A 19,076-nucleotide genomic window follows, 5' to 3' on the forward strand; every position below is an offset into this window, starting at 1 on the left:
TGAACTGTTATATTTGCAGGTGCTACCCGTCCAAAGGCTTCTGGGACAGACTGCAGCACGCGACCCTCGTGAGGATAAACGGTACGGGAGATGAATGAATGAAAAGCAATTTTTGACAAACAGCGAGTTTTTCTGCTTTTATGTGAATCTACCACCACCTTGCGGTTTAAAGGTGTAAGCAACACTCGCCAAACATTCTGATAAGCTATATTTTGAAGAAACAGTGACATCTACTGGATTCTTTTAGTATAGTACCAGGAAGCGACTCCCAACAACAAACGGTGGGTTAATTTTACCCATAGTTTAGTGTTACAGGCATATTACTCTTTGTATTTCATTACTGTACCTACATGGATTGCCTAACAGACAAAATGCAGTGTACTTTTCACAAGGTAATATTTGAGCAAAACGGAAACTGTGAAATAAATATTTCACGGATTCCTACTTGCAAAAACTGTCAGGTAAGTATGTAATTCACCTATGACCAGATTGTTGCGCAATCGGATTGCAATTTTATATTTGCATATCTTGACACCTGTTTTTATTTGCGCTCTGACGCAGATAAAATGGGCGACATGCTGAAAATACAGAAAGATCGAGTTGTTAAACTCGAAGAATGGGAGCAACGCTGGGAGGAAAACAAAACTGGCTTTCATAAGTCACACGTGCACGAGTAAGATTACATATTTACACTTTATCAATGCAATTACAATTTGCAAGAATTAATCAGGCATCGTTAAAAAGCATCACCTATAATTAATTGAATTTGCATGATGTTTTTTTTTAAGTAACTATTCTTTTTGTTTCTAATTTCCAGAATGCTGGAAAGTAACATTGACAAAACTTTATCCGGGCGAACAGGGGTTCGCTTCTTTTTTCCTCTCTGTGGGAAAGCTGTGGATATGAAGTGGTAAATAAAATCTATCTACAAACTCCATTGTATTCTAAAACCAATTACCAAAGCGCTCTTTATGACTTCACCTTGTTTTGTATTTAATCATGTGATCAGGCTAGCAGATATGGGCCATTCAGTGGTTGGAGTGGAAATAGCTGAAAAAGCCATAAAACAATTCTTTACGGAGAACAACTTGACCTACAATGAGGAGCCCGTCCCAGCTATACCTGGAGCAAAGGTCTTCAAGGTGAGTCCATACAAACGCATAACAGTCCTTGTATTCTAACCACTCACATTCATTCTGCAGAACTCCGAGAAAAACATCTCCTTGTATAACTGTGATCTGTACAGCATATCTAGGTAAGTAAGTTATGCATACCGCATTAAAAAAATAAAATAAAAAATCCACCTTTCCTGTATGTCACAGCTCAGTTTTAGGTCAGTTTGGGGCTATTTGGGACAGAGGATCATTTGTGGCCATTAACCCGGGAGACAGAGAAAAGTAAGGCTTCAAATCTCAAAATGTAAAAATCGTATTGGAAAATCATCACGTTCAAGTTATTATTTGAAATCTCGCAATTCTACAGGTATGCTTCTCTCATCATTTCTTTGATGGCCAATGACTGCAGATACCTTTTGTCCACGTTGATGTACAATCCTGAACATTACGATGGTAATGCTGTGTTTAAAACTTGAATTACTCGGTGTCAGAAAAATAGTTTTTCATCCAGAATAGTAAAGGAATAAAAATAAACCATGTACGAGTTGGTAAAATTCAATAACTATTCTTAACAAACTTTCAGGCCCTCCCTTTGCCGTGCCTGGTGAGCAAGTACATAGCTTGTTTGGTGAGTAATCCATTTTTTTTTTTTTAAATACAGGTAACATGTGTCTTTAAAGGTTTTGATTTTTTTTTCCACCTCCAGGAGAACGGTGCAATGTAGAGCAGCTCGTATCAGAGGATGTCATCGAAGACAGACATCGTGCTTGGGGTGTTGACTACCTGATTGAGCAACTCTACCTCATCACTCCAAAGATTAGTTAAAATATGTCACACCTTTAACAAAATTAGCACAAGAAAAAAAAAAGAGCAAGTTTTCTTTGTTTGGTTGTTGCCTGGTTACAGTGAATAATTGGGTCTTTGGGGTAAATGATCAATCATTCTGCTCAGGTTGGCGTACTTCTCCATTTTGAACCACAGACGGCGCCAAAGCTCAGAAAAGAGCCCATTTGAATCCATAGCTGCCTTATTTTTCCTTCATACCCAATAAATAAATTTTATTGTTATATCTGTCCATATTATATCGTTAAATCAAGTGTTTAATTTCAATATTGAACACATTTATGCATCCTTGTTGACGTTGACAAATATACAATAGATGCATTTAAATTTAATTGTAATCCAAAAGAACAATTTATGTTTTGTGTGTACAGGCCTCAACAGTGGACTGATAAGTCATATCTGGTGATGTTTACATTGTTCAAACTATGAAAGCGTGCACGCACGCACGCGCGTTCTGACAAGGCTGAATAGCAGAAGGAGCTTTGCCTTCATCCTAATTGGCTGCGTAATCTGGAGTAGCGTTAAGCCCTTTGAAAACGACAAGGACACCAAGACCGGGCATCTTTTACACTAAGGAGCGGAGGGGGGGTTGGATCCCTCGATTTTTAATTACTTTCCAAAATTATACTTGCTCTTGACTCAAATTAACATTCTGACATGCTCCTCAGTTCACTAATGTGGTTAACACCACTTCTTTTTTTTTGCCTGGGTCACAGAGGATGAGGTCAAGGAAAACCTGGTACCTGGTCATCTTCTCTTCACCTCATCCTCAACTCCCTATTTGAATATTGCATTTTATTTTGCCTTATTTAGGTGTAGGGTTTGCATTCACCAGCAGAGAGAGACATTGAACAGAAATTATTCGACTTAATGCGATTGATTTTTGTGCTGGTAGAACAATAGGATGGTGCTTACCCTCATAAAAAGTAAAATAACAAATACAGTAAGAGATCTAGCATTACAATATTAAGAAAAAAATCAGACAATTAGTGCAAATGTGCAATCAGTCAAATATGCCAACTAAATACAATTTCCAGATAACAAGGTTCCCAATTTTCAAACGGACGTAAATGTAGGAATTGAGCAATGCCGTAATCACTACTTTTGTCTTAAACACACGCAAGTTTCAGAGAGAGAGGGAGGGGAGGGGGTGGTAGAGAGAGAGGGGGGCTAGAGAGAGAGAAAGAGAGAGAGAGAGAGGGGGGAGCTCGAGCGCCGTACGTGTCTCGCGTGGATTTTACCAAGCGAGGCAGCGCGCGGCGGACTTTGTTAGTATTCCCTGCTTTATTCCTGCATTGATTTGTCTAATTTACCAAGAATTGAGCAACATAACAAATTGCATAGTGTTTTTGAGAAGGAGTAGGGGGGAATTTAAAAAAAACAAAAAAACGCAACACGTATCCGGTAGTGGTCCCACGAGCGGAACGACGGGACTTTGGAGACAGACGGGGAAAGCGCAGGCGAAGTAGGGACGGAGAAAAGAAGACATTTGGCTTGCTTTGCAGCGCGAACCGCAAAGAAACGGAATAATGAGGAACGTTTGCTTCATTGTCACCCTCGGCTTGGCAGTCTACCTCTCTGGGGAAAGGGTAAGTTTGTTTAACAACTCTAAAAACGGGGAGCAAGAAGGCAACTTGGGTCCAGGGCAACTCAAGACCCCCCCTTTTATTTTTTGAATTGGTTATATTTTGCTTTTAGATAATCTGATGAATCATACACTCTTGACAATGCCACGTTGATCCACTCAACCTCTGATTAGACAAAAGAAAATCTGGTGTTAATCCTAAAATAAATTTGCATGATTTTTTTTCTCGTAAATGGACTTAATTGTCTCTCCCAATAATCAAGAACTTGTAAAAGGCTTAAATTAGTATGACTATTCGCGTGTCAAGTTGAAAAAACTGCGGGGATGCTTATTTCTAAGCAGCAAAAATCAGTGCGTCACGTGCTATTGGGGACGTGACGTCAGAACAGACGCAAATAAATACAATTTTAAGCTGTATTGATAATTTGACTGAGTTTTAGTGGCATCACAATGAAGACAATTTAAATCATGTTTTCCATTAAATAAACTCCATTCGCTTTGCAATCACCAAACTAAAATATTATTTCTGACTATTTTCAAGTGAAGATCCATCAGACTTCATGGCGTTATGTAATTTCTTGCAAGCATTTTTTTTCTCAGATGATTTTACCTCCGTGTGTGTGTGCACTGTACACCCCCTTTTTCAAATTAGCCTGGTGCTTGCAGTGACAGATTCTGGCAGCATCATGTGCTGCCCCTGTCATTACTGCCTCCTGTTGTTTCCCCCGGTGGGTTGTGACTTGCCGCTTGGCTCATTGCCTGGTCCTGTGTCAGAACCGGTGGTCCAATTAGCCACATCAGACACATGGTGACCCTCCGTTCTGTTTTTACATGCTTACTTTTAGCTTTTCCAACTGTAGGTTATTCATCATTGACATGGTGTTGCTCCAATTAGCACCAAAGTCTCTTTTCCAATAGAATAGTTGAATTTTACATACAATAGGATGCCATGCAAATAAAACTTTAACCCGATCAATATCACTCTCCTCTTTATCAGTGTCCCCAAAAGGCCCCGCTGCCACTTGACACATGACATTGATTCTCATTTGGCAACAATTGGTGGTAGATAACCTGCTTTAGGCTTAATTAGTTTTTGTTTTAATTAGCAAATCCCATGGACATTATTGAGTGGCGATTTGAACATGTGGATACAATTCTGAAGCTTTCTTCCATTTATATATTGTTCATGAATTGTAACTGATCATATCCTATTCTCAAAATACGTAAAATGTGCAAAAAAAAGAACAGTAAAAGGTACTGATTGTCGCTTCAGAGGAGATTTAAGACGGAAGCAATCAGGAGATGAACAAAGTGTGCTCAGCAATTTTCTCAAAAGGGCACATGAGGTCAAATTGCTGTGATAAACTACTTACCTACCTTCAAATTGTCTGAGCTGATTACTAATGTTACTGAATGTGCCATTTCAAAGGATAAAAGGGTGTTTTGTATTGTAATGGATGTTTTATCTCAAGTTTCTGTCTTAAATGATAGTTTTGTATCTGTTGATTTGGTGGTAATGAAATGAGCCCTGCACGCTGACCTTTTACTCAATGAAACATTTTTGAACAAAATATATTTCTCCCGTCAACACTAAAAAAAAATTGCAGATTTATTGCAAGGCTGTATACCATTCAAATGTCCATATTAATTTCCAATGAAAAATGTGAGCTGATAAAAGAGCAATATACAAGAAGGCAAGATGGACCAGCTCCAAAAAAGTTTGTTATGTAAACGTTGTGACGGAGGGCTTGAAATGAAAGCACATGCTGTCACGTCGAAAAAGGAAAGCCAGATGCTGTTCTGTGACTGCAGCCTCTGCTCTTGTATATTTCATGATGTTCTTTTATTTTGCATTAACTCATCAAACTGCAAAAGTCTTATATTGAGGTATCGCAAAACTCGGCACAGAGCTGCTGTTATTTTTTTCCGCCATTCCTTTCTTTCATTTCATTTAGGGAGGGGGGTGGTGAGTTTTGCAAACATCTGCTGGATGTACGTAGGGTGGTCGAGGGGGTTGCTTTCCAGCACACAGCTGCCACGCTTTGCATCCGATTAACCCCAAATAAAGTCTAGATGTTCTAGGAGGCTTTTCCTGATGTTTTATAAAAAGTTTCACAGTTTCACGTTTACCTTTGGCAGCAGTTATGAACACAAGCAACTTCCACAATTGCAACCATATGATCTCAGATGTTTATTTTGACTTCCTCTTTAAACTATTTTTTTTTTTCAATTGACGTGTGCAGGTGAGGAGAAACATTTTCATCTCGGTCTCATTATTTATATCACAAAAAAGCTCGGCTTTTTCTATCTACTGTAACAGCAGCTTTGTTTTTTCTATCAAATAAAAAGCTGAATTTAAAAAGCAACTCTTTAATCTGGCTTCTCTTACTGAGCAGATGGAAACGTTCGTGGTAACGTGGTTGATGTGACACAAAGAAATGTGGGGAAAACCCTTGTGTTAGGACGTTCCCCCCAGTTTCATTCTGATTTTATAGCCTGACTCCAGTTTGGGTAGGAGAGTCTCTTATTGAGGAGGGAGGGAGATGTTTCTGTTGCTGGGGGGTTGGGGGAAGGTTAAAAGTGTTAAGTCTGCCTTTTGGTGTTCTCAAGCCAAGACCTGACTGCCTGTTTGTTGTGTCAAGTGTGAAAAATGTCTCACTTGGTAGGGCGGAAGAAAAAGAAGCATGTGGAATAACACATGTCTTTGCTTTGTTGTGGATTTAAAAAAAAAAAAATCTGATGATCATACAAATACCAAATACAATACATGGCTGTAGATGGAAAGTAGGGCAAGTCCTCATCCAAATAAGAACCACATGCTTATTGCCTCATTGTCCTGAGATGTCAAGATGCATAAAAGCTGGGTCACTCCACTTCTATCATGAGATAGTTTGTTCCACACAAGGATTGCTGCCATGTTAAAGAATCTCAAATTGACTTTGTTCTCTTAAACTGGATCTGAGAGCCAAATGTGTTCCATGGAACTCTCCAAAAATGACATCTATGACATCAGCTGGATTTGTTTTTCCCATTCTGAGATCACGGTGGAAGAAATGACCCATTTCACACATTTGTGCTGATCCTACTAATGAATTGTTTTATCATCTCGGAACCGGCCTTTCTATTCCATCCCCAAAGTTGAGTAAATGAAGGCTTTTATATGCATTGTACAATTATACTTAATGGACATCACTTCATTTAGAAGCATTTGCATGAGAAAATTGGTGTTCTAGAAAAAAGATGAGCTCACGCGCTCTTTTCATCATTTTGCAAAGAACAAGAACAAATGTTCTTTCGAAAATATGTCAGCGTGACGTAAATATCTATGCATATTCAGTGTACAAACATTAAAAGTCTTATAGCAAGCTTGATCACACCCTAAATCTCGTTTCTCCATCATGGTTGGTTGGTAACTTAATAAGGTCACGGATATATGTACAATGATTTCTAGCAGGCAAGTTAATCTTTACTAATGCACTCTGTTAACGGCCATCTGTGTTCTCAAATGCTGTCTGTAAACCCTTTCAGCTGAATAACCCGGCACACCAGTGTGCTATTATTCGGAGATGATTATTCAACACATTTTGATTTTGAATGCAAATATGTAAGCACCATGTTTCATTTCAAGACTGGTATTTTGATTGAAGCATTCACATTACAACAATGAGTATTAATATTTCAAATCTAGACATTTTTTTTTTGTATTGCATAGTTTTTTAGATTAGTGCAGGGCGTTTGCGCCGTTGTGGGAGCGAACGTAGCAGACTCCCGGCCAATCAGAGCGTCTCCCTTTATTTTATTTAAATTCAGTGCAGAGAGAGTTCACTAAAGTCCGCCTCAAGTTGACTAAAAGTATCTTTTTAGATGTTGCCGTTCACAAATAGTGTTTTCATGACACAATTCAGACTAGCAGAGTCGGACGATTTATTTTATCAGTGATTTCGTGACATACCTAGGCTGTGAAGTCATAAAGACACAATTAGCGAGCTTTCTGTAATTGTCTTACTTGAAAGTGCTTGAAAGCATCTGGCGAAGACGAATCTCGCAACAGCTGTTTATGGCATGCAGCGCTGCCTATAAACTCACCTGATTGCATCTGGTTCTGTTTCCATTAAGCACGCTCGCACTTAGCTATGTGCGATTGGTTGACCGCACGAGGCTTTTAGTAGAACTTTTGTTGAACGTTAAGTGCAAACGCTGCTGTAAACATCTGTTGCCTGGTGCGTTTTGATAGTGGCTCTATCCCCGGATTTTCCATTAGACTTGTGTAAATGATGTCACTTAAGTTGTGTCGACATTTTTATTTTGCACTTACTCGACACCATACCGTCTATAAGTCGTCGGTGAAAAACAAATGGTAAAGTTATACATGGAGCCCTGGGTGGAGCACCCTGAGAAAACATTGTGTTGTTTCAGGGACAGCCTGGCGTCTTTTTAAACCACACATTCTTGCAGAATTACAGCACAGGGAAAGAACTGGAAATGACCATGGAGCTAACTAGAAAATAGAGGATTGGCAAACACAGTCAAAACCATGCTTAGCTGCTGGAATTTTGTTTTTAATCTTTCACCCGAGTCCACGTGAGGTGGTTTAGAAAAAACACCCTTGGCTTTTTCTCAATTGGAAATTGCAAATCCAAGTATGTTATTGCACACAAAATAAATCAGACCGCATGCATCTCACGATTTCTAATTGAAAAGATCGCATGTAAAACTTTGTGCCCCTTTTTGTTATTATCAATGGACAGATTGAGCATTAGTCAGCATCGTGCGTGCATATGGTCGGAATAATCCATAGGATGAGCTTTAACGTGCCAACCTGCCTCAGTGGGCTAATGTCCAGCAAGTGGCATCAGGTCATCGTCATGTGACTCAACAATGTCGTTAATCCACATATGTAGGTAAATAGGGTTTGGAGTTGACTTAGTCTCTGCCTTTTTATTTAAAATACTTTTATTTATTTATCTATGACAGACATTTTTGGCGAAATGTTTTTATTTAAATTTATTTATGCCAGCCACTTCTTGGAAAATGTGACACTTTTTCATGGAGTTGATTAAAGGAGGATTAAAGTGTCCTAGAACAGAGATATTTTTCATCCCCAAAGCCTTCATAATTTTCATCCTCGGGCATTCGTGGCCTAGACTGGATTAGAGCGACTCGATGACGCCTCGTGAGAGTATTGTAGATGAGCTGATGTATGACGTACGATCATATGGTACAAATTTCCTGCCCTTTGATTTAAATATGCGCACGACAAAGACCATTTGTACCTTTGACAGGTTGACCTTAGTCATCAAATGTTCTACCTTTTTTTTTTCATCTGAGCTGAAGCTGTCACTTTGTGAGTGGGGACGGGCTGGAAAGCACAAAATTGAAAGAGCTGGAGTTATTTTAAGCCCAGGAAAAATCCATTACATGAATAAAATAGAAGTGAAAAACAAAATACTGTATTATCACTTCCTGTCAGAATAGGTTCTAAACAATCCCGGGTGAGAGAAGACCTCCACCTCACGGGTGAGCTTCAGGCGTGATGCTTCATTCAGTGTGTAAAAACAAACATGCCAACACGTTTGCCAACATAGTTAGAAACGTGCTGGGCAGGATTAGCCTGGGATAATGGGATCAGAGAGCAGCACCTGTCGCACCTCTCCTGTCATGTCACACTTGCAACTACTCTCCTGATTTTTTCTTTTTTTGACAGAATATATGTGACTTATCCCTTAAGCCTTGCTCTCAAAATAGACAACATGCAAAGCAGTAATATCTTACAAACAGCATTTCATTTTTAACTTTGCTTCGTCAGTGCCCATTTAAAGTTTTCCTCCTTTTTTGCGTCTTTATTATCCATTCCATCATGGGTCGGCCCCCCTCCATGGACTACCCCGCACCCCGCCCGCCCGCCATCACCAATCCAAATCCTCTTAAGCAAAGGCTTGGATGGAAATTCAATTGCTGCAGCGGGGATTGTATCAGATCAGTCAACAAAGCGGCAAAATCATTCTCCTTCCACCACCCCCCTACCTTGCATGCCATTGCTCCATCTGCTTCTTTTCACTCCTCCACCTTTGTCTTTCAACTCATGTCATATTGGGGCATTTGCCAAAGCTGAAAAGGAATGTGAGGAATGTGGGTCATCAGTGAAGAACTTTAGGTGGCATGTGTCCATCTTAAATTATCTTTGAGCCCCCAAATTGCCCCTGGCGCTAACTGAAAATATAAAATATATATCTACCCATCATAATTATATGGCATTAATCATTATGTGACTGTGCAGAGGTGCTTTGAGTTCATTGTAAGCTGGAAAAGTGAAGAACATTAAATATTCATCCATCTCTGTCTGCTGTTGTATTTGAGGTGTTTTGTATAGTGAGGAAGAAGACAGTGTAGCCATCCAATTCTCAAGCACATTTACAGCTAGGTGTTAATGATGCGGCCATGAAAGGATGTTTGTTTATTTATCTTCCTTTTGTTCTTTTGAAAACAACACGGAGAGTTTGAACGCAGTTTTTAGATGCTAAAAAACCTTGCTAATTTGACAGTCAGCAATAATATTGAGTTGAAAAAAATATAGGCAATCAATTTTCGCAGTATATATAATTTTTAAAGATTTTTTTTATTAAAAGTGTCTGTTATTTTTAACAACTTTGAAGGTTGCTAACCAACATGCATCTCCATGGAAGCCAACTTTGATCCACAATTGAACTGACACCCTTAATTGCTTCCCTTTATAAATAAACCTGATGATGATCATCGCCGACTGCAACGACTTCAAATGATGCTTTCCTACTGAAATCCATGACTCTTTTATATAAACTTCAGCTGCGATGCCAACACTCACTTTTCCCGCGGGCCGACACGTAACAAATGATCACGAGTACATGTGCCACAGACCATGTTGCTTTAACCTGTGCACTGACCTAATACATGCAAATAGATTCAAAGCATTTATGATTCAACTGTTGATGATGTTGAAACTAACAAAAGCTCACAATGAAAAGATCCTGATGTATATCACTAGAATTAGATTTGTTGAATGAGTTTCAGCTAACCACAAGACATATATGATATAGTATTCTGGTACGCTGAACTAAGGGGTCACATAGCTGGCCTGAAACATGAGAAATGTCTTTTTAAGCATCCCCATGTGAGTTTTGCATCATCATTTGTTATTATTCAAAGCTCAGCACGCTTCCTATGCAAAAAAAAGTGCCACGATAGTATCAGGCAACATGAGTGTCATTTTATCAATGGCGGGAATTTAAAGCTGAAGATATTTTCAGAACAAATCAGGTTTGATCTTTGGGGTAATTTGACAGACATCCTTTTTTTTTCTTTAACAAAATTTGGCTTTTGGAAACCAGAAAGGAAAAAAACTAATGATGCACTTGACATTTGATTGCGGTTCTTTCTTTTTTTTTTTTTTGTCACCTGCAGTTGGCCTTTACTAGTTTAGCACCGTGTTCTTTGTTACGGCACCGCTCTTCATCTCAGCTCGGTGTAAAAGAGCCTTGGAAGGACACGCAGGCGTTCTATTACGCGATATCAGTCTCAATAATATTTTTTATAACATAACATGGAAGGTTCACGATTGAATGATATTACTTGGACTTTTTTGAGAAGATAAATAATCAAGAATTTACAAATAGAGACTATTTGAAGATAAGAATTCACAAACAAGCACAGCCAACATAGATTTGGCCATTTTTATAAATTCCCCAACTTCCCAATTTCACACAACATTATCCCCCTTTTTTTTCAGGTCAAACATTCCCCTCAAAGTTTTCTATTTTCTCACTATCTGGAGGGAAGAAAGATGGCGTGGCGCGGCAAATCTTTCCCTCCTCCGTATTAGATATGACTGGAAGGTGAAGCCATTTCCCAGTGTCTCGAATTTCACAGCTGACAAAGAATGAACCCTTTTTTTTCTTCTTCACATATATCAGGAGTCATTTAACCAGGCTGAGGAATTTCCCCAATTCCCAACCTGGGGAGCAAAACCAGGGAGCAGTGGAGCTTGCAGGGGTCTGGGAATTTGCTCCTTGTTGTGCACACTGCAGAAAGCCAGTCATGCTTGGTGAATTCAGATAGCACAGCACTGAGGTATTCTCCAAATAAGGCCACATGAGCCCTGCATTGTTTTCTTATTCATGAGATCTAGCAGCACTGGATGAGAAATGTTAGCAGGTGGCTAGCAAAATCCCATCCGAGAAGCAGTTGATAGCTTTTAATCACTTGCAAAATTAAATCATCCGTAATGTGTCGCAGAAGGTTGGCTTTTAAAAAATCCCACTCGTGCAAATTATTAAAGCATTCTTTCATGTGTTTCCTCTCCTGAAACATTCAGAGTCATGGAGATGGGAGACTTTTTTTTTTTTTTTTTAGTACGTCTGTTTATTTCTCGTGAAATGGACTTGACTGGCTTTCCTGTGAGGAAGTAATATAGAGCAAAGGGGAAATAATAGCGGATGTATTTTGTCTCTAAGAGGAAGGCAAAACCAGTCAGGCGTATCTTAACTGCCTTAAAAGTCAAGCTTGACAAGTGATGAATATGTTCAAATGGGAAATAAGTAAAAAAAAAAATGGCCAATGTGCTTTTTATACTCTCTCGGCCACAGGCACAAACAAAAAAAAAAGCGCTGGAGGAACTCCGAGGCTCAAAGAGTTTGATTTGTGTCAACTTCCTACAGGAACTTCCGTCCTCTCTTCTGAGCCCGCAGCTGAAAGACTATCAATTAGTTCCTTATTATGATCCCCAGGAGGGCTATAAAAGTTTGAGTGGGTTCAAAGTGCACATCTACCAAACTGTTTTAAGTCTAAAAATAGGAAAATTCGGAAGAATTCTGGATTGTTGCATTGTCACCCACCCACAAAGTCAGTCTGAGATTCTCCAAGTAGAAAGAGTCGAAAAATCAGAGCGAATCTGAATTACGATGTGTCTGCCAGCCCTCTTGCACTTGTTTTCAATTTTTTTTTCTCTTCCTTTCTGAAGTTAGTTTTGATGTGCCTGTGTATTCATCTCAGGCCTTGGAGATGTGAAAGCTGGATGTGTGTGTATGTGTGTGTGTGTTGGCACATAAATCAATCCCGTGGGTGCTTTCATGGAGATGCAGATGTTGCTATGCATTCTTTGAAGGACGGCTACTTCCTTTGACCTGACTCGGATTTGAGTTCATATTTGGGCCGTGGCTGAGAACAATTCATCCAAACGTCCTTCGGGCCCTGCAGGCACTTTTCTATCTCCCTCCTATAGAGCCAAATGTAAATATTACCCCGACGCAGAGTGCTAGCCATATTTTTCTCGGGCTTTTCACACAGCTGCCTCCAGGCCATGGTACTGTCAGTAGCAGGAACGGGTTGGTTATTGACTCCGTCCTTCTTTCCCAGTTTTCTCATCCCTCATTTGTCCAGGCCGCTTTTTGCTCAATCGCCTGCGAGCATGCCTCTTATCTGTCGTTTCTTTTGTCCAGAAGCTCCATTCCGGTTTGCAGGTCACGAGACGAGCGGTTGTTAACGATCTCGGGATTTTTCAACGTGTTTGCATATTGTGTTTATGTAAGTGTTGGATTTTTTGACAGATGTTGAGAGGTTTGCACGCCTTTGTGTGTCTACGCTCGGCTGCACAATGAGCTTCACTCAAGTGCATGTTTGCCTCCTCCTTCTTTTGTTTGGAGATTTTTTTTTCTTTAAAAGGTAGACGTTTATAGCTTGAGGTGTGCTCCTAAAGCTTCAAGATGGACTCTTGAAGGAAATTTCTCTTTCCTGTCAACAATATATTGTGGGGGATTTTCCCAACAATTACAAAATGATAGTTGGCTAATTTTGAATCATGATTTTTTTTTTTGAATTAAAATAAACGTACAGGTTCTATGTGATTCTGCACAGCCGTACTTGCTCTGATTGATGACGTGCACAACCCAAAACTTTTAGAATTGCAAAATAAAAAACACCACAAGTCCCCCTAAAAGGTATTTTTTTTATCGGCCGTCAAGCTCTTCAATCTTTTCCATTAAAAGTGAAAAATGAAAGGAGTCGAATGTTTGCTCGACAGCTATAAAAAAATAGAGCTGCTGTAGCATAGCTGAAGATTCATATATCAGCTAGCACTCGACATTGGTAGTTGCCAGACTGCTGTCTAGTCCGGCTCAAAAAAAAAAAATGTGATAAGAGCTGAAAGGAGTCACGAATGTCAACACTCTGATAAAAAAGAGCAAAGTTTATCAGGAATGTCCGTGACATTGAAAGTTTCCTACTCCCTCATCTTCATTTTATAAATGCAACCGAGGATTCCCATTAAGAATAACAAATAAAAGAAGAAATGGATTAAAAGCTCCTTATGCTCCAATCAATATTGTTGGCTGTAGTAAACACCGCATACATTAGTCACACTCTCCAGACTTGAATGCCGATGCGGTGTCAAGTTAACATGCTCAATTGCTTTCCGTCTATGTTTCAATGAATTAATGAAATACTTGCTAACGGCTTCTAGTTGGTGACGAGTGTGTGTGGCCTGCCTTTATCTCATTAGCATCCTTTGTCACCATGTGAACTGGCCTCCCCCCTCCTCCAACGCGGCCATTGTGCTCTTATGCATTTTGACCTGTGGAGCGAACGGAGACACTGAATGGCTTTGCTTGGGGGGGTTGCATTGGAAAGACGAAAAGCCAATAAGGTGAAGATAAAGTTGCTTTGAACAAATTCTTTCTTTGATCAGACGGCTGAGCAATGGAGGGGCTTTCTTTCTTTCGCAAGACACTTGACTGAGAAGGAATGGTATTGTTCGCCTTCAATTTTCTTCGTCCGTCTTTTGCGCCGTGGACTGCTGGCGTTTTTTTTTTTGTCATGGAAATATGCACAATTACTTGAAAGCAACACATGTGAATACTTAGTCTTGGATTTTCATCTTTGGAATGTTTTTCGTGGGAATTTGGTTGTCTAATAGTGACGTCAAATGGTCTGATGAATTCATTTCTGTTTTTTTTTCCCCTGTCACGATTTTGTTTGCCCAAGCACAGCTGGTCTTAAACAAGCATTAGTGTGGCCTAATTTCTCATTAGCCAATTCTCGTCTATTCTTTTGCAGCTAACAAAAGAACGCCCCTCATTGGTCTTTCTGTCACGCCAATTGATTGTTTCCTCTAATCCAATGTCTTTCAGCTTGAGGTTTATCAGCACAACTTCCTTAGAGCTGACCTGGAACTGTCGCAAATAGATCCCCACAATAGGATGATATATTGTCTGTCTTTTTTTTTATTTTATTTTTTTAATTCCCATTCTGAGCAGGACTGTTATTATAGAGAAGGTCCAATACAAATTAGTCAATCAGACCTGAATGGATGTTGCCATGGATGCCGGTATAAGTATTCAAGTCACATATACACTCAAGACAACACAAGATATCCCAAAAATTCAATATTATTGAGTAGCCTACGAAATGAACACAACACTTTTTTTTTTTTTTTTGCTGGAGAGAGCAGTTATTGATTTTCTTGTTATATCCCGTTATGTCTTAAATCACACATATGGCAAGAAGAGCTGTGTTTTTTTTTTTTTTTTTAACAAACTTTTCAGGGCTTTTCATTACCATTAAATTTATGAGTGATCAAACCGAATTCTCAATATATATATATATTTTTTTGCAGATAGCACAGGCAGCCAAGACCTCCTCCCAGGCTGATGACTTATACCTGGATGACGCAGGCTCAGGAGGTTACTACCCTGAAGATGATGATGATTTTAACTCGGGGTCAGGCTCAGGTAATAAATTTCAAATATGCCTATTATTTTGTATTTTATGCACCAATTTCAGTCTTTCACTCAGTGTGAAAGAAACATCAAGGTCATTTTGCAAAATCTTTTTTGTGTTTTATACAATCATCTCCAGGTGCAGGTGAAGAAGTGGTTGAAGAAACGGTGACTGTTAGTATGGTGTATATTGCACCCAAAGCAGAAGAACCTACCAAGGACTCCACCAAAGAGTTCACCCCCAAGGTGGAGACAGCCACAGTTCGAGAAACCGCCAGGGACAACACACCCAAGAAGCCGTTAAGAACAGAGGTCAGTGAACAAAAGTCTCACTTCTGTTGTTTTGCTAGTGACGTAAGTCGGTGATGTCAATAGTGATCGATGAAGGATTCTGCATTTTGATGAAAATTATTTGAAGAATCAGAGGTCACTAGATTTTCAAAAAAGAATTTTGCCCCTCAGCAAGCAGCACCGTTCTCATGGTAACGTCACAACATTTCACCCACCCACACTGATGCTTTTTAGAATTCATCCTTGCTGTCAGTCAAGGCAGTTCAAATTAGTAGTTGTTTTCAATTCAAATGGGGGGGGAGGGAGAAAACGACATCACTCATGTAGTTTGCTCATTATAAAGCCCCGTGGGAACAAAGTGGTACAGAAAATGGATGGGACTGCTTATCAAAAATGATGTGCCAGGATAAAATAAAATAAAATAATCACAGTAGCCTGCTATTATTTTGACTCTTTCTGGGCTAGGAACTATTTGATTTATTAATACATAAATAAGTCAAAAGAAATACAAATGATCAGGTTACTCTTAGGATAAAGATTCCCATTTGTTCCGCTAGACAACAGAGTAGCCTACATCTGTTTGAGATTAGTCGAAAGCTTCCCTAAAGAAAGTCCTACCTGCTGTCTCACTGACACAAAATCACGGGATAACCTTAACGCCACCCTGGGCTCATTTCAGATGCAACTGTTCTTCTTTCCTACGTCAGTAGATTACGCTAATCTATACAGGCAACTTGGATCCATTCCAGTTCAATTCTTAGTCGGCCAACTGTTTTCACCGGCCCTCTTCTCTTTACGTGGTTAAAAATGATATTCTCTCTAAATCCAGGCACCACCAGTGCCTGTTACGGAGGACATGAAGAGGAACCAGATGACCAGCACAACCGGTGCCCCGGGTTCGGCTCAGGAGCCCATCGAGGTCCGCACGGAGAACCTCTTCCAAAGGACGGAGGTGTTGGCAGGTATGTGCCATTCAACATCAACAAATGCACAAATCTGGTGTCAGATCTTCCATTGTCAAGGAAGATAAAATAGATTGAGGAACGTCTCATTTGTTCTGCTTTTACTATTTTAAACAATTATGACTAAGTAAGCGTGTTTCCCTTTTTTTTGCCCATGTCTCTGTAGTCTTACGTCTCCCACCTGATCCACTTCTCAAAATAAATGCTTTTAATAAAATCCATCTGTTTTCCTCCACGGGACCTTGTGGAGTTCACACCGCCGTGGGTGTTCAAAGCACCTTCTGCCTTGTTTGAGAACACCGATAGCGCACGGCGTCTGATCCCATCCGTCTTCTCCCTGCATGTCTGAGTTTCACGTTTGATTGGCACCTCACTCCATTCTGTCTCAGCCATCTCGCTGGTTTCTTTTTGATAGGCACCTTTTTATTCTATGCGATTAGAATGACAATTAGAAACATCTCTTCATTATTTATGGACCAATTAAATGACATGAATCATTTTTTCCTTCTCAGCTGTTATCGCCGGAGGGGTGATTGGATTCCTGTTTGCCATTTTCCTCATCCTACTCCTGGTTTACCGCATGAGGAAGAAGGATGAAGGCAGCTACGACCTGGGCGAGAGGAAACCTTCTGGTGCAGCCTATCAGAAAGCCCCAACTAAGGAGTTTTATGCATAAAAGCCCCGCCCACTTCTCATGGGATCAACAAAACACAAGCGGCTGCCCCCGAGCCGCAGCCTCTGGCAAGAGCGAACACGAGAAACAATATGTTACAATGTTGATTTATGGAAAAATAGCATAATGGGAAGCTTTTGCATAGCATATTGTTGTTAAGATTTTTCCCTTTTTAAAAAAAAACAAAAAAATACAAGCTTTCCTTGTTTTATGGCAACTGTCAGTGTATTGTATGAAAATATTTTTTTTTAATTAAAAATAACACAAACAGGATCTGTAAAGGTGAGAAAATCAATCGCATCTGTCTTCTGTCTAAGGAGCTTGTGTTTAGTCGCTGACTACTTTTAACTGCAGCAGTATGTTATTTGTAAAGAAAAAAAAATCAAACGTGGAAATAATTGAATATAATTATTCTGTATCAATCCTACTTTTTTTTCTTATTTTTTTTTTAATTTTGTCTTAGCATGTCTGATGTTGATCTCTAAAGTTGTATTACATTAATTTATCTTTTCTCTGATGTTGAAAAATGCCTTTGTAGTTTTGATGAAGCTCTTTTTGTCTTCACATTAACGCTGTTAATAGTCAATGTAAATTTTCTCCCTTCAGGTTGCAACGTTTCTTTTTTTTTTGCTCTCACGCCCATTTTTAAATAGAGGTGAGCATGACATCATGTCTTGTTTATTTGTGGGTTTGTTTTTTGGGGGGAGGGCCGGGTGAACAGCATTTTATTTTTAAACACAGGAATTAGTCCGAGATGGAAGAGTTGTCTAAAAAAAGAAGAAGAAAAAAAGATTGCACACGATTGTTTCGGTGTCGGAAGTCTCTTATTACGATTTCAGTCACCTTCCCCATCCTTGCCAAACTAGCATCCTTCAACCCTTCCCGGGCCTCTTTTTCTCTCTGTTTACCATCCCGCCCACCTTCTTTTTTAGTCCGACTGGAGCACGGCCAGTTAAGCTGTCAATGGCCTGCCCCACTTCCTGCTTTGTGCTCGTGTTGATGCTTTGGGCCTAAAGACGTGCTCAATGAAAAAAAAAAAGCTTTATTGGACACAAACACCAGACCACATGCAGAGCACATACCACAGAAGAAAAAAAAAAAGCAAAGACACATGTGGAAACTTCTACACAAGTATTCTTTTTTTTCTCAAATGATAAATAAGAAGGCTTAAAAATGTTCAGTGATGCCTTCAACAGCCATGTATCCCCTGACTCTTCCACTTCTGTGTTCATTAATATTCTCTGCTGGGGCAAAGGTCATGACAAACCCAAAGACTCAACCCAATCCTGTGTGTTTATTTTCTCAATTAAAGAGGCCTGCCCTTCCAATAGCTTATTAGTATACGGAAAGATATATAAATACAGTATATATAATGTATATTCACAAATGTTTTAAACCTTCAAAGTGCCTACCATTTGGATAAGATCACGCTCGCAGTGAGCGCGAAGCAGGTGTCGAAACAGCTCGACTGGCATTCAGTGTGCATGGATGACTGTAATGGTAACATTCTTTTTTTTTTTTTTTAGTCTGATAAAAAGCTGACAGTATTGTACCTATAAGTTGAAACAACACTACTGAATAAACATTGTGGCCTAATACCCAATTGCCTTTGTGATTTTTTTTTTTTTTTTTTTACACCTCGAGTCGCGACTCAAATATGCTAATTGGAGTAAATTTTTCAAGTAAATGAAAAGCATGTCGAGGAATGGATACTATAGGGATTGTGTGAAAATGATGGAAGCAATTAACATCTTTGAACATCCCGAGCGTGCCATTACTAATTACTAAGGTGTGAATCTTTACCATCCCCAGGAGGAAAAATACAAACAAAATACAACAACAAAGGGAAGAAAAGGCCTATTT

The 19,076-nt window shown here is 39.5% G+C and overlaps 2 protein-coding genes across 2 annotated transcripts; both read left to right on the forward strand.

Moving 5' to 3' along the window:
- The first annotated feature begins 56 nt into the window (after positions 1-56).
- Positions 57-2,182, forward strand: LOC148379727 (putative thiopurine S-methyltransferase). Its single transcript, XM_088364783.1, has 9 exons — positions 57-81; positions 562-673; positions 818-910; positions 1,010-1,142; positions 1,203-1,255; positions 1,323-1,397; positions 1,483-1,568; positions 1,699-1,743; positions 1,822-2,182. The coding sequence occupies exons 2-9, from the start codon at positions 567-569 to the stop codon at positions 1,938-1,940; spliced, it is 711 nt and encodes a 236-aa protein (XP_088220909.1). The 5' UTR covers positions 57-81; positions 562-566; the 3' UTR covers positions 1,941-2,182.
- Positions 2,183-3,148: 966 nt separating this feature from the next.
- Positions 3,149-18,816, forward strand: sdc2 (syndecan 2). The gene is made up of 5 exons (XM_088364785.1): positions 3,149-3,547; positions 15,185-15,299; positions 15,427-15,599; positions 16,408-16,540; positions 17,053-18,816. The coding sequence occupies exons 1-5, from the start codon at positions 3,488-3,490 to the stop codon at positions 17,214-17,216; spliced, it is 645 nt and encodes a 214-aa protein (XP_088220911.1). The 5' UTR covers positions 3,149-3,487; the 3' UTR covers positions 17,217-18,816.
- Positions 18,817-19,076: the final 260 nt, after the last annotated feature.

This window comes from Syngnathus floridae, chromosome 21, assembly GCF_059516105.1.
Source record: "Syngnathus floridae isolate MCC-2025c chromosome 21, RoL_Sflo_1.0, whole genome shotgun sequence".
Lineage (NCBI taxonomy): Eukaryota > Metazoa > Chordata > Actinopteri > Syngnathiformes > Syngnathidae > Syngnathus > Syngnathus floridae.